The 16,049-nt window shown below is 37.9% G+C and overlaps 1 protein-coding gene across 10 annotated transcripts in view; it reads right to left on the bottom strand.

Annotated features, from left to right (window-relative positions):
• Positions 1 to 16,049, bottom strand: part of LOC6040147 (ras-specific guanine nucleotide-releasing factor 2) — a 373,188-nt gene that overhangs the window by 251,815 nt on the left and 105,324 nt on the right. For 8 of the 10 annotated variants that reach the window (XM_038262900.1, XM_038262899.1, XM_038262901.1 and 5 more), the window contains one exon: positions 13,724 to 13,909. The exons of the other annotated variants lie outside the window; for them this stretch is intronic. In XM_038262900.1, coding sequence (XP_038118828.1) covers positions 13,724 to 13,909 — 186 coding nt within the window. The remainder of the gene's footprint in view (positions 1 to 13,723; positions 13,910 to 16,049) is intronic. 10 annotated transcript variants of the gene reach the window in all.

Genomic DNA, 16,049 nt, shown 5'->3' with positions numbered 1-16,049 from the left:
GTTATAACATATTTTATGCAAAAATTTGAATTATGAATGACATTCTTTTGGCATCTTTAATATTTGAAGGTGGTAAATTCTGATGGTTTGATCTACTTTTTCTTAAAAATATGTTTGTTTAGCGGTAACATTAGTTGAATACATATTTTATGCATACAATTTAATTAAATAAAGTTTGAAAATTCTATAAAAATAACTAAAATTCACGTTCTTCAGTACTCTTGATTCCAGGTTTGTCTTCTATTAAAAATGAATCAAAGTCAAAGAACTTTTGCCTCAACTCTTGTTCCCACATTGGCAACTAAGCCCAACAGTCACAAGTGTGACATCGACTAATGTTTTCCTATGCAAATTTCAATATTAAAATCCACTTTCTCACGTTCATGTCCAATTCAAAACTCACGTTGTCAAATATTTACAACCCGATGTCGTTGTCCATGAGAAAAGGACTAAAAAGTCGCCTCTGACAGAGCGTATAAAATATTGATAAGTTGGGTGTGCAAATGTCCCGCCGACGGAGACGATCCAAGGTGCAACCTTTTTCAGATGACTCTGCCGAACACACACTACGGTTGTAACATGCACTTTGTAAAAGGTGCACCTGGACACGCAAACATTTGGACGGCGATGTATCCAGAAGAAAGTCCATACATCACCCCCGGGAGATACATTAGCTCTAAATCTTCATCAATCTCCATCGAGGGTGGTTAGGACCAGTGGTCACCCTGCGAGTTGCCCCTCCTTGCCCCCGATAGTTACGCCAACCAAGTACCACGAGATGCTGCGAGATTGAGAAAGGTTTCATAGGTGCAGTTTGGGTGCAAGCTTTGAATCTCGGTGGTAGTGTTTTGATTGCTAGGAAACACGCGATCTTTAAATTAGACAACAATTTACGAAGCAAACATAATATTTTTTCTTAGATTTGTATTTTGATTTGATACCCAATTTTCTCGACGTTAAGTTATTCGAAATAGGGGATTTTACAAATATCCCCTAGGACCCTTCTCTCCACTCAAAGGTATATTGTTGTTGTTACTAAGTTTATGTTTGTTTGTGTGTGCGAGTCACCGAGACTGTTTCGCCATTTTTGGGGGTTTTGCAACTAGTTGAAGCAAGATTTATGCTTCGAAATTCGTTTCATCGTCCTGCAAGCAATAAATCTTGCGGTTGAACAGGACAACACTCCAGCCCCTCTCAGGAGATAGGGAGTGAAAAAGTCCAGGAACATGAGCTCAAGCTCGTCACCGTCTACAACATCCTTCCAGACTCGAAATTTGGGGGGGAAAGCAAAGAAAACTCTGTTCGGTCCATCGCTCGTCTTGGTTTTTCGTGCTTCTTCAAGGAAAATTGTTGGTTTTGGAAGGAGGTCTGCTGGTGTTTTAAATTTTTGAGGAATGGCAAAATGAAGTGCAACATATTTATTGCATCTTTAGTGAAGACGAACGTTTCTTGGTTGGCTGCGTTTCAACAGTTCTCTGAGAAACGGTGAATTTGAACTTTTTTTAAGGTAAGATAAATCAGCATGAAAAAAAACAAATTTATTTCTTTTTCCTTAACATTTAAAAAAAGTTCAAAAGACAGTCAAAGCATCTGTAATTTAATTTCATACATATTAACTCAAAAGACTTTCTTGTAACCATTGTTACGGAGCAAACTGTTTTACCAGCCCTTCCCTAAGATTGATGATGCCCCATTGGACCAAAGATCCAGTAAAGCACTTCCAAGATAATTGGTTGCCATTTGGAAGATTTGCTTCTTATTACAACAACTCCTGGTACAACCCGACCACTGCTTGTCAACCTCCCCATCCCCTTACACCAGACAAGTTTAATTATGCAATTAGCAACACTGGCTGTGTTTGTTCGATTAAAGAAAGCCTCGGAACTTTTCCGAAACATAATTAAACTTTTGCCTCAAAAATTTTGAAACAGAAAACAACCAAAAGAACAATCAGCATCCCTTTTTTTATTTAATTTGTCTAATTTCCAAACCAAAAAGGGGTGGCCGAAATCCGAAAAAGGGTGTGCCAAATCCCGGAACCCCGTTGTCTGCTGCTGCGGTTGTTGGACTCTTTTTTTTCTGGTAGGGGCAGGAGTGGAACCAATTCCAAGTGTAAACTTTGCGGCAAAGACTTTTGGCTAAACTTTTCTTCGCCAGTGTTTTAATTATCCGGCCTTGCTGCTTGGGTCTTGTAGGGTTTAGTGAGGGGTGACCTTGCAGTCAGTGCTGACGATGAGGGACGTTCAGCCGCAGTTTGAAAGTTCAACTTTAATTATCGGTTCCAGCCGGTGTACTGCAGCAGCAAATCAGTGGGTGATGTGATGGATTATGGGGTTAGAAATTAGAACGGCCAATAATCTTATAAAAAATTATTTTAGATGAAAAATTATGCATGGAAAACATTTTTTATTGATATTGACTTTTATACATGTAGAAAATCGCAAAATTCCATTTTTTTTAATACTAGATCTATTGAAAAGATTGCTTTAAAAAAAATCAATACTGTAAAAAAAAATTATCTTATTTTCAAATTAACTTATTGATAATTCACCAAAATTATGAGCCGATTTGGTCAAATCAGTGTTGAGATATAGTGGCATCCGTTTTTTGAAAATGCTAACTTCAAATAGCTACACCCAAAACTGGGCAGCACTCGTCCGAGAGAATTATGGCTTCGAGTTGAGAGAATAGTGGTCACGGCGTCTTTTTCAGGGGGTTAGTATTTTTTGAGAAATAGCAAGAAAACTGTCATATACATATGAAAGTGTGGAACATCCCCGTTCATTTGCGGGGCGAACGAAAATCTTTGGTCGGGAAAAATCAAAGTTATCCTCATTTGAAGTTTTTGAACTTTTTTCCTATGGGGCCAAATTTCGTCTATTTCAATTTAGTATTGTTATAAGTCTACATGGGCATGATTTATGGTTCAGATCATATGATTTCTTATGGGAAATGATGCAAGGAACATTTTTCCTGAAGCACGCAAAGTGATTGAAAATAAGGGAAAAAAGTTATAAAGGTTTTATTGAAAACTTGGGAGATTTTCTAATAAAATTGCACACCTCTTTCCCAAAAACCGCAATGTTTTTGATATTCAGATCATTATTTTGATTAATTCTTTTTTGAGAAATGTTTCTGGGCCCATTGAGTATTTAAATCACTACAGAAAAGTGTAATTGGTTGGGTTTATGCTCAACTGTAAGCCACTTTTATGAATTTTGGATTTCAACCAAATCAACATATTTTTGTTTGTTTTTGTTATAAAATGTACCGTTTCCATTAGATTTTCACATTTGTATTAGTCTTATTAAACCTCACAAGAGATCTCGTACTTATTTTGAGGTCAGGTGATAATATTGTAAATCATAATCAAATCAAACCATCCACATTAACGACCCCAGGTCTTTTGTGGTCTCTATTACAAGTTTCTGCTCGAACCTAGGAGTCCGAAGGCTTGAATGGGGAGAGCACCCAAACCTCTTTCTACTCCAAGGAACCTTCTACCCCAGTGTTTGAACTGACGACCTTTGGATTGCGAGTCCAACCGCCGCCAGCGATTCCACCGGAGTAGGCTTGGTTTGGTGTGTTGTTTGTACTTATGGCATGGACACATAACACCTACACCTGGAATGACTTAACGGCCTAACAACCAAGGCCGGGACCGACATTTTACTTCCTCATCCGATGGAAGGTTGCAGCAGATGGGAATCGAACCCAGAATCATCCGCTTACAAAGCGGACAGCGTAACCATTCGGCCACGCACTGCCACTGTAAATAAAAAGATCAATTATTGGTGTGTTTTTTAGCAAAACAATTTAATTGTTGTACTGTACGTTGTTTCAAATTTGGATGCCAGACTTGTTTAGCATGTTAAGCTCAATTATTTGAGATTAAATTAATAGATTTACATACATTTAAACTTTTTAATGATTTTTACGCAATATTTATGTTATTACCAATAATTGCAAGTTCAACTCTGTAGTTTCAATACAAATAATATAGCCCAAATGGAAATACAAATTAACAAAAGGCATAGAAATAGAAACTCTGTGATTGTATTTACACTGCATGTCTCAATTAGATACAAAACATATCATGTGGACCATGTACTCACAAAAAAAAGTTAAAATTTAATGTAAACGGTACATTTTATTACCAAAACACACAAAAATATGTTGATTCGGTGAAATCCAAAATTTATAACTGTGACATACAGTTGAGCTTAAACCCAACCAATTACACTTTTCTGTAGTGATTTATATACTCAATGGGTCCAGAAACATTTCTCAAAAAAGAATTCATCGAAATAATGATCTGAATATCAAAAACATTGTGGTTTTGGGAAAGGGGTGTGCAATTTTATCAGAAAATCTCCCAAATTTTCAATAAAACCTTTATAACTTTTTTCCCTTATTTTCAATCACTTTGCGTGCTTCAGGAAAAATGTTCCTTGCATCATTTCCCATAAGAAATCATATGATCTGAACCATAAATCATGCCCATGTAGACTTATAACAATACTAAATTGAAATAGACGAAATTTGGCCCCATAGGAAAAAAGTTCAAAAACTTCAAATGAGGATAACTTTGATTTTTCCCGACCAAAGATTTTCGTTCGTCCCGCAAATGAACGGGGATGTTCCACACTTTCATATGTATATGACAGTTTTCTTGCTTTTTCTCAAAAAATAATACCCCCCTGAAAAAGACGCCGTGGGTACCATTCACGGACACAGAGAACACAGCTCGAGATGGGCGAGAGAATTATTCCTTCGAGGAGGTTCATTTGCAAAAAAAAGTTCATCCGTCAAAACAAAAAGTGTCGACTACGGGAATCGAAGCAAGGACCTTTGACAGACTAACCCAATGACTTAACTGGTTCGGCCACCACAGCTTGGTGACTAAAGAGTGGTCAGATGCGTTCTCACCTGAAATCCCTTTGGCCAGTTGTCGCACTTACCGTGAGAAAATAGAAAATTTTAACTAAAAGTTGTTTTTTTTTTAATAATTAAACACCTGATTCGATGAAAAAATAGATCAAATGATCGGAATTTGTTCATAAATTTCGGAAGTAATATTTTTTTAATACTCAACATTTTCACAAAACTACGTATTTTCGAAAAAAAACACTCAGAATTTCAGCTTTTACAATATGGGCAATTATTGATCGGGATTTTTTCAAACATTTCTAAAATAATAACACATTTTTTTAAACTAGAAATTTTCACAAAACTACGTATTTTAGATAATAATCCTATTTTTTCAGTTTTTTTACAATATGGGCCTCAAATGATTGGGTTTTATAGGGTATGTGTCCCTATTTTGGGCCTACTAAACCGAGCGCACTTTTTATTTGATGTATTCTCAAAGGCTGCTATAGGCAGCCTTGCTTGTATTACATAAATAAGTTGGTTTTTAATGCTAATGCTCTTACTTAACCACATTTTTGACGAAAATACTTTATATTTCTGTATAAGCCCGAGAAACTAAAACAGTTTTTGTCCCTATTTTGGGGATATTGCTTCTAGCATACGACCTTCTTTGTGCATATTTTCGGCCTACCTTCTGATTGGTTGAAATCTCGAAGCAGTTATCAGTTATTTAAATGATTTGGTGGCAGTTTAGTGATTGTTTTTGTAACGGGATTGTGCAACCCACCAAAAAAACATATTGCCGGTGAATGGAGATTCGGGGGACGGCTCCCATTCGTGTGCTGAGCGATGAAAGCCGTGAATCTGAGTGTCAACAAGCGGTAAACAAAAATGGTGAAAATTTTCGACTTAATGGGCAACTATCGATTTGCCAAGAAAAAAGTGAAGAGTGCTATTTTTATTGCTTCATTTCTAATTTAGGAGGAAAAAGTTAATTATTCTAGCCCACCAAAATGAAGATTATGACTGCACGTATCATTATCAAGAGGCAGATTCCTGCCAGATTTGGTGAAATGCTCAATTTTGTTGAAATTAGTTTGGTAGACCCAAAATAGGTACAAGGCCCAAAATAAGGACAAATACCCTACATTTCGAAAGTAATAACACTTTTTTTGAAAATACTCCAGAAAATACAAAGCTACGTGTTTTTGAAAAAAAAAATAATCCAAATTTCAGTCAGTTCAGTTAAAAACTAGAATTTTGAGTACTTTTTTGAAAATGTGTAGTTTTATGGTTTTTTAATTGTATTTTCAAAAATTGTTTTAATATTTTCGAAATGCATGAAAATCCTGATTATTTGATACCCACATTGTAAAACTGAAATTTTAAAATCTCTAACTTCAAATGTTGCCCATTTTGCAACAAAAAAACTGAAATCGTAGTTTTGTAAAAATATTTTGCATTTTCAAAAAAAATTATTACATTCGAAACGTATGAAAAAATCACGATTTGATACCCACATTACAATAACAATAATTCTGATTTTTTTTAGAAACATTGCATTCTCAAAATACTGAATTAGGTAACTTGTGTAAATATTCATGTAATTATACAGCAATTCCCCACGAAAACAGCATGGAAAAAATAAAAGTGCTTGGATCAGGTTCAACATTTTTCTGGGGGTTCCCTGGCCGAAATAATTAAACCCGTATTTTTTTTTGTTTGGCCATTATGGTGAGTGACCATTGGAGACCTATGCCGTGTTAGGGTGGTCTGAAAAATGATAATTTTCGTCGATTTTTGCAAAAAAAAAAAAACACTTTTTTCGAAAAATCATAACTCCTCGCCATTTCAACAGATTTCAACTGTCTTATACGCAAATGAATAGTGATAAGTTGGCCTTTCAAAGAAAAATAGTAAAAATTTCAAAAATCTAGCCTAACATACGAAAAGTGCGTATGAAAGTTAAAATGCCGTTTTGACGGTGTCTGGACCAAAGAGCCTATGTCTGGAAATATTTTTGTCGGATTCACGGACATTTTTACGTAACATACTAAAAAATGGAAGGAGGTCATAAACAGGATTCTGAGATATGATTTTTTGAAAATAAAATCCGTGTTTTTCGACGCGCCGCGCACAGAAACCGGAAAATGACGAAATCGGCAAAATATCATTTTTTTTTCACTGAAGCTGCGATAACTTCAAAATTTCAGCGATGACCTGTACATGTTTGGATACAAAAATTTTTGTAATTGAAAGACGCAACTTTTGGTACAGACATGTAGAGGTCATCTCTGAAATTTTAAAGTTATCGCAGTTTCAGTGAAAAAAGTAGATTTTTTGCCGATTTCGTCATTTTCCGGTTTTTGTGCGGCGCGTCGAAGCACTGCACTGAGCACTGAGCCGTGCAGTGCAAAACCGAGGCGTGCAAAACCAGGGCATGACTGTACATCATTGCATTCATAATACTGAAAAAAACATGAACACCTTAGGGGTGGGGAGGGGGTGGTCAGCGATTGTCCTCGCTCCATACCAAAAAAGATTTGTTTTGTATGGAAATTGTCCACAAAGGGGGGAGGGGGGCAATAGAAGACTTCAAAAAAGGGTCCACGTGATTTATGGATGGTCCTCTCGTTGTGGTCGTTCAAAAAGTCATTGGTTCATATCGCTAAATTAAATGGAAATGGATTTTCCGAAAAATGGGGAAGTTTTGGAGCTTTGGTGTTTTAAAAAGAGGTGTTGCTAAAAAAAAAAACAATTTCTGATTTGGTTGAAAAATATGATGGGTCACGATTAAGGATATTTTGGAAATCTAACATTTCATGAATATTTTTGGGATTTGTTTGTCTTGTAGATAATTGTTGGGCTTGCGTATCCAAGACCCAACATTTTATCTCGCAATCTACGCCTTCTACGATCAAATATAGCAAAAGCATCTGAGAAATACTTGAAAATTCAGTTTTTTGAACGTAGGATTGAGCTTTATAAAAAAAAAAGTGATATTAGGGAGGTTCAAAATATTACGATTTTCACAAAAAGCTCATTTAAAAAAACTCAACATTCAACAAAATCAGTGAAAACTCCTTTATGCTAGTTTATTTTTATTTGACTACTTTATTCTAAGTCAAACAAATTACGATCACGCCAAATTGTCTAAATCGTCAAAATAAAACAAAACTATCTGTTTGAATGAGTTTAATATATCTCATTGAACAGTAATGCCGGGACCGTGGTGTAGGGGTAAGCGTGATTGCCTCTCACCCAGTCGGCCTGGGTTCGATCCCAGACGAGATTTGTCTGATCACGCCTTCCGTCGGACGGGAAGTAAATGTTGGTCCCGGGCTAACCTAAAAAGGTTAGGTCGTTAGCTCAGTCCAGGTGTAGAGGAGTCGGTCTCCCTGGGTCCTGTCCTGGTGGAGTCGCTGGTAGGCCGTTGGACCATCAATCCAAAGGTCGTCAGTTCCAATCCCGGGGTGGATGGAAGCTAAGGTGTAAAAAGAGGTTTGCAATTGCCTCAACAATCAAGCCTTCGGACACCTAGTTTCGAGTAGGAATCTCGCAATCGAGAACGCCAAGGCAATGCTGTAGAGCGAATAATTTGATTTTGATTTGATTTTGAACAGTAATGTATTCTCCCTACCCATCATGCTATGCTAACAAAACGATGATGCAATCCGCAATCAATGATTAGATTTTCTATGTCTCATTCCAACCTGTACCCAACCCCATATCTGTCATCTCAATCTCCAGGGACGTGTGGCACAACTCTCGCGATCGTCAGAGTCGTGACAGGAAAAGCGCGGACGAAAAAAAAAACGCTCACAATCAATACGCTTTTCTGCTCCAGGGGGAAATCAATTACAGCGGCGCGCCAAGAGAACACGGAAACGGAAACGACTAGTGACCAAAGAAAAACACAATTCCGGAGCGTAAAACAAACCCCCGGAAAGCGGAAAAAGTATTTTGTTTTTTTTTTTTGCCGCAAAGAGTGAAAACTGAAATGTGGGAAAACAATTTTCCACTTGCAAAGTGAATCAACAGAGAGAGAGAGAGAGAAGAAGGAAAGGAAATGAATGCGCAGAAAAGTGCACACCCGATGCGATGTTCAACATAGTCATAATGATTTTCGAGAAAGTTTGTGAGGCGAAAAAGGGGGATTTCACGAAACAATTGTGGATTGGGATAAAGGGAGAAGCAAAAAATAAGCAGGGAAATTGTTCCGTAAAAGTTTGAATGCGAATAAAAGATCGTTTCTGAAGAAAACAAACTATAAGCTGTGGTCAACTGGACTGGACTTGAATTTTATTGTTTTTCCAATGTTTTGCGTTTATAATGTATTATTCATTGAATGTAAAATGAAAGGAGCAGTTGCTTTTTTAAATGCAATGCATAATCAACTACTGCAATTTCAATGCTGTCACAATATGGTTCTACCTTTCTGATTATTGTTCTGAAATTATTAATATCCTAAATTTCGAAAATTAAGTCACTAACTTCATTAATTTGTTTCAAAAATCATTGAAATGTTCAGGTAATCCTTTCCTTGATATTAAAAAAGGAATAATTCAATTATTGACCTCTTTAACAACTAGGACACTTTTACAACCGAATAAAGACTATTTCAAGAACTTAATTTTGGCGATCTGATACATTTGAAATCACTACATGACACTCACTGAATGCACAAAAAACAGAACCGCTTTGGAATCATTTTGGCCAATTTAAAATGCCAAATTATTAAATTTCAATGCTGGTTTAAAATAGGGTAATTCTCCACCAACTCACACGAAATCGGAAAAAGTTGTCCCAACCACTCTTCGAATTTCGTGAATCTTTGCTCTTAGGCGTAAATTTGGTCCCTGATCACGAATCCAAGAGAAAGATCCAAGAGAAGGATCATTTTTTTTTCATTTTAAAATTACGTGTTTTTTTTTCTAACTTCGAAGGGTTACATTTAAGAGTGTAACAATGTTCTACAAAGTTGTAGAGCAGACAAAAAAATTTGATATATAGACATAAGGGGTTTGCATGTATTCTTCACGAGTTATCAGAATTTTACTAAAAAGTTTTTTGAAAATGTGATAATTTTGACAATTTTTGACCAGTTTTTCGAATTTTTAACCCCAAAAACTCAATCGTGTGCTTTTGAGACTGTTTTTTTTATTTTCAGCTAATTTTGCATAAGAATGACGATTGTTGTGGCTATTTTTTAACTTTTTTGCCTTTCTTACTAAAGAAAGGTATAGGTTTTACTTTAAGGCTGGACGTCATTTCCATCTTCGTTAATAAGACGATTCAGCATGAATTTTAATCCGAAAAATCGTCAAAAAAATCACACTGCATTGATCTGCGACGCTTCGTCGCCAAGTTGTCAAGTTGAGCTTCGAATACTGACGCGAGAATGCTGGCGCATATATGTTTTGGCTCGACTTATACTCGTTTGTAGTAGCTTGTCTACCGATGTTTCCTTCAACATGTAAGATATCGTAGCTTTTCGGTTTCTTTTGCTCTGTCCGTTTTTGCATAACTGTCCAATGTTTATGCAAAAACTTTTTTGACATAGGACATTTATCCGGGTACAAACAATTTGTTTCCCTTGTGCTCTTAAAATCGCCTTTAAGTAGGCTTCATTTTGTCGTGATTTCGTAAGTTTATTTAACAGAGTTCATTGGATTCCAATAAAAGCTTTCGAAGCTTCTAAGCTTTATATCGTTTTCAAAGTTTTCAATGCTCGCGATGCCAATGGCTATCTACCTAAGGTATTGCGATTGAGTGTGTAGTGGTGCGGTTGTAAAAATAGCTATCTCTGACTCTCTCACTATTGTAGATGCTGAATGGCAAGCTTCCCACTGTGCGGTTAACTCGATTTTGCTTTGCGCCTGCTTTGTTCGGTTTTTGGGCTCGTACCAAAACTTGAAAACCAAAACCGCAGTGTGTGTCGTCACTTGCGCATTGGAAGCTAGCTATGCTAACGTTTGTTTGATTAAGAATTTGTACGATTAAAAATATTCTATTGGTGAAAATTGCGTTTTCAATTTCTTTTAGAAAACACATCATTAATAATACCTTGCTTTCATCATAAGATTTTTTGTATCAAGTCGATGTTATGAATTGAAAGAAGTTATATTCTTTAGTAAGAAAGGCTTTTTCTCACCCCTGGTGGGATTAAATCGGGGTTTTTGATGAAAAATACGTTTTTTCGGAATTCTGAGTACGCCATCAAATTGGGCGTCTAATTTTACACAAAAGTCCCCTTGACACCAAATTTCTATCTCTTAATGGTTGCGAGCTACAAAACACTAAAAAACGTGTCTTAGTAAAAAAACCGAAAAATGAAAGGGGTCGTACCGCCCCACCGTCACGAGATATCGAAAAATGGACCTCGGACTCGTGATCAGGAACCAAAATAACCCCTTAGAGCAAATTTTCACGCAAATCGAAGAGGGGTCGGGGCAACTGCTGTGTGAGTTGGCGGAGAATGACCCAAAGCAATGGTCTTCACCCAAAACTCGGCAGCACTCGTCGAGAGAATGATGACCACGAACCGAGAGAATAGTGGTACCACAGCTTAAGATTGCCGAGTGAACTATTCCCTTCGTGTTAATTTCCATAAAAAAAATTCATCCGTTAAAACAAAAACCAAAAAGCGTCACCTTCGGGAATCGAACCTGGGACCTCTGACAAACTAACTCAATGACATATCTGCTTCGGCCTCTACAGCTTGATGTCTCAGGCGTGGTCAGAATTCATTGTATGAAACAAGTTAAAAATTCCCTGATTCATTTAACGAATGAACACATTTGTTTTGATCGATGGACTCGATCAGGAATATTTTTTCTGTGTTTACAAATTTTTCATTCCTCGCTTTATGTTGCCGTCCTTGTCATTTGCATGAAACTTTGTCTCAAGAGGCAACTTTTGTCCCTGATCACGCCCTAGTAACATTTTTAAAATTACAGGTTTTATCTGGTTTCTGAAAACCCTCATCCAACCTAAATAGGCTTTTATGGCCTACTTAAAACATAAAATGTGACTAGGGCGAGCTCATTTTTTCGATATCTCGTGACGGAACATTCAAAAAAAGATGTTTTTTCTATAATTTTCAGCCTGAAATGGTGATCGTTTGGAAATTTGGTGTCCAAAACACTTTTATGTAAAAATGGACTCCCGATGCGATGGCGTACTCAGAATTCCAAAAGAAACGTAATCTACATCGAAAAAAAAAATCTGCCTTTTTTCGTTATTTGACTGTATTTTTTTATATGTCATTATGTAGGAAATTTAATGTACTTTTGGAATCTGCAACTACTTAAAGTGTTTTATTTTTCTATCAAACTCACTGAAGCTCTGCAGATATTTCCCAAGGTCAAAAACGTCGGCCTCTTGATCATAACTCCAGGAAGTCCTTGGATGTCTCAGAACATCCCAACACATCAGCAAACTAGTCTACCGTACCCACTGAAGCTATGCGGATATGTTCCGGGGTCAACAACCGTCGACCTCTGACTTGTTACGGTGGTAGACCAACAGATCTTAACTCCAGGCAGTCCTTGGATGTCCCATAGCATCCCAACACATCAGCAAAGTAGTCTACCATATTAACTGAAGCTATGCGGATACATTCCGGGGTCAAAAACCGTCGACTTCTTGCTCGTTAGGGCGGTAGATTCACAGATCTTAACTCTAGAAAGTCTTTGGATGACCCAGGACATCCAAACACATCCCAACACCCCAGCAAAGTAGTCTACCATACTCACTGAAGCTATACGGATATGTTCCGGGGTCAAAAATCGTCGACCTCTTGCTTGTTACGGCGGTAGACCCACAGATCTTAACTCCAGGGAGTTCTTGGATGACCCAGATCATCCCAATAAGTTGTTACAATAATGATCTACCACACTCACTGAAGCAGTCTGGATAGGATCCGTTATCAAAATCTTGAAGTTTCTACTTGTTTCTTTGGTAAGCCTGTTGCACAACATTTGCGGAAGTTTCGGATGGACTAGAACATCCCAGGAGTTCCAAAACCATGATAAAATGTTTTAATAACATTTCTTAACAAAATACAATACATACAATGTATCATTTTGAAAATTCTCCGAAAAGTTACTAAATCCCAAATATTCTTAATCTAAGTCATATTTTTAATTTAAGTCATGGACATTCTATTTTTAAGTCATGACTTAAAAAAGTTGCGTAGATCGAGAATCGTTTAAAAAAAGGTGACTTAAAAAAAGAATATGGTGTACTAGCAATAGTGGCCGACAGCTATAAAGTCTACTTCGTTTTTTTATTTTCTGCGAAAATATTTTCTTTGCTGTGCTGGACATCGGAATTTCATAGAAAAAAAAATCTAACCCAAACATGCTAAATATAATTATCAATGCAGAAAAATGCATTTTAGATTGTTTTCAGTTGATTAGACTTCTAATTTCATGGACATTTAGAATTTTTCTGATAACTTTCTAGATGTCATACTTGACTTTTTTCAAATACAGAACAACGTATATCGTTCAATCGTATCCCGTTTGACCACAGTTTACAGTTTTTATACAATAAAACAAACACACTCAAAACTAAAAAAAAAAAACGAAAATACATCGCATCCTAGCCTTGATGCAGGCACCGCCGGAACCGGCTCTGGCGGCCGCCGGAACAAAAACACGGACACGGAACGAGAGGAAAGAGTAGTAGTAGCGCAGTCGAGAAAAAAAGAGAGCACAAGATGTCGAGCCAGCCAGGAAACAAGAACAAACACGTCGAACAGGTGGAACAGGTTACATCCGCGCGCTTTGTGGGACGACGACGGACTCTCAACCGTGAAGGTCGAACCGGAAGGTGGGTACATTACCTGCGCTGTGACTGCCGGTACGAGGTGATTACGACGCCGACCTTGCTGGAGCAGTGCGGCACGTGGTCATGCTGCATCGAGGCCCGCGAGGACAGGGTGCTGAGCGAGACGCCGCCGACGGAGCCGCGGGGCGTCGTGAAGATCGACGTGGCCATGTCGTCGTCACTCTCGGAGAAGCGACGCGTGCTAGGGTGTGTGTGTGTGTGCGTTCGTGTGTGTAGTGTGTAGCCGATGAGGGGGTGAAGAAGAAGGGAAGAGAGAAGAAGCGTTTCGTGAGTGGGTTAGTAGCGGCAACTCTGCAAAACAGTTGGTTGGTTGGTGAGGAAAGTTGGAACAAGAAGAAGAATAAAAAAGCAATAGTAGAAGAAGAAGAAAAAACAGGAGTTTGAGCGGTAGAAAGAAGCAAAACTGACGACAGCAAACACAGCGGACGGAAATACATTCAGCGGAAGCTGCGAGGAAAATACGACGCGACACAAACGACATTGTTTTGTAAAATGTTTGAAATGATTGAGAAACAAAGAAGCAACGACGATTACAGCGATACGAAATACTTACTTGAGATTAGGAATAATTATCTGAATTTATATATTATTATATAGCTTAAGGAAACATTGAGCAACATTAACGAATACATATAAGAAGAGAAAATACAAACAGAGTGATCAAATTGCAGAGGCAAAACGAATACCGTTCAAACTTAAAATAATTTAAAATTGACATTGGTGACATTGGATCAGAGGGTGTGATTAGGTCATTCAATGTCACCTTTGCTGACAGTATTCAAATTAATAATTGTAGTGTATCTAACTCTATTATGTTATTAGAGCCGGTCTACCAATGTGTCATGGTAAAACTGTCAGTCTGAGAAGTGCTACCAACATTGTCAAGGTCTATAAAAGGACCATGCGTTCACATGTCGTTCCCTTTCATCCACGGACCGTGGAGGTGCAGTCGTGTCTAACCAAACCTACAAGTCGTAATAAAGAGTGCTTCTAACCAACTGAGTTCTTCATTCGCGCAAGTCCAGAACACTTCAAGTTGGCGACGAGGTGCAACGGTAACGCGTGTAGTCGTAAGTCGGAGCGAGTGCAAAAGATCACAAAGTTTAAGTTCGGTTGGTTAACACAAAGTGAGCATGTTGGTCAGATGTCACGTGGTCGAAGTGAGTCGAACATGGATGTTTTTAAGGTTAGTTCTGAAGAGTGATTTTGAAGCAGAATCAAATTGTGGAGGTGAGAGAGGTAAGCAGAGGTTATCAGAATGTCTGGTGTGGAATCTGCCTCAGCTGCCCAGGTCAACGTCACGGTAAGGTCATCTTGATTTCCTGCTGCATGCTCGTGTTTGTAAGGTCATCAATGTGCCCCCTTAGCTGACGTAAAAAGCATGTTTTTGGTGTCGGTAACGTTCGCAGTCGGTCTAAGGTTGAAGAATATAAAAGCACGTGTCAAAGGAAATCCTAACCTCCAACTCAGATTCCAGCAGTCAAGGTCATGTCAGTCGATTATGGCCGTCAAGTCGAGTCAGTCAGTCTTAAGTCTATTAGTCAGTGCAAATAGTCCATTAGTCAAGGTCGAACAGTGAATGAGTCACGCTAAGTGCATCACAACTGCCATGCGGTTAGACCAGTCGTCAGTTGATGAAGTCAAAGTCAATTGTCAGTGCGAGTTTGTCAAAATTCTTCATAGTCAGCTTCCTAAGCCGAAGAATTAACTCGTGAAAGCCAAGCTTTCAATCAATTACGTAATTTTGAAGCAGTAAAGTCAGTCAGTAAGTCAGTGCGCACAGTAGAAGCAAAACAATTGTAAAGCCGGAAGGATGTAGTGTATCTAACTCTATTATGTTATTAGAGCCGGTCTACCAATGTGTCATGGTAAAACTGTCAGTCTGAGAAGTGCTACCAACATTGTCAAGGTCTATAAAAGGACCATGCGTTCACATGTCGTTCCCTTTCATCCACGGACCGTGGAGGTGCAGTCGTGTCTAACCAAACCTACAAGTCGTAATAAAGAGTGCTTCTAACCAACTGAGTTCTTCATTCGCGCAAGTCCAGAACACTTCAATAATTAGAAAGTTTGTCAATTTGGTAACAATTTTTCAGTGTTTTAATTTCCTAATTCATGATGGCATGACGGCACGTGTACTCTATAAGTACAGTCAACTCTCTGCCTGTCGATCTGCTCGATACCCCTTCAAATAAACTTTTTCGTTCTGTAATTTGATATGCTTTCGACGGCCTCTTCAATATCGACAGAGAAAGATATACCAAATGTTTTTTTCAACAAATAAATAATTTTGGTATCTTCCTAGCTTGATTTTCCGGTAT

The sequence above is a fragment of the Culex quinquefasciatus genome, chromosome 3, assembly GCF_015732765.1.
Source record: "Culex quinquefasciatus strain JHB chromosome 3, VPISU_Cqui_1.0_pri_paternal, whole genome shotgun sequence".
NCBI lineage: Eukaryota > Metazoa > Arthropoda > Insecta > Diptera > Culicidae > Culex > Culex quinquefasciatus.
The sequence above is the reverse complement of the archived record's forward strand: the minus strand, read 5'-3'. Positions and strand labels throughout refer to the sequence as shown.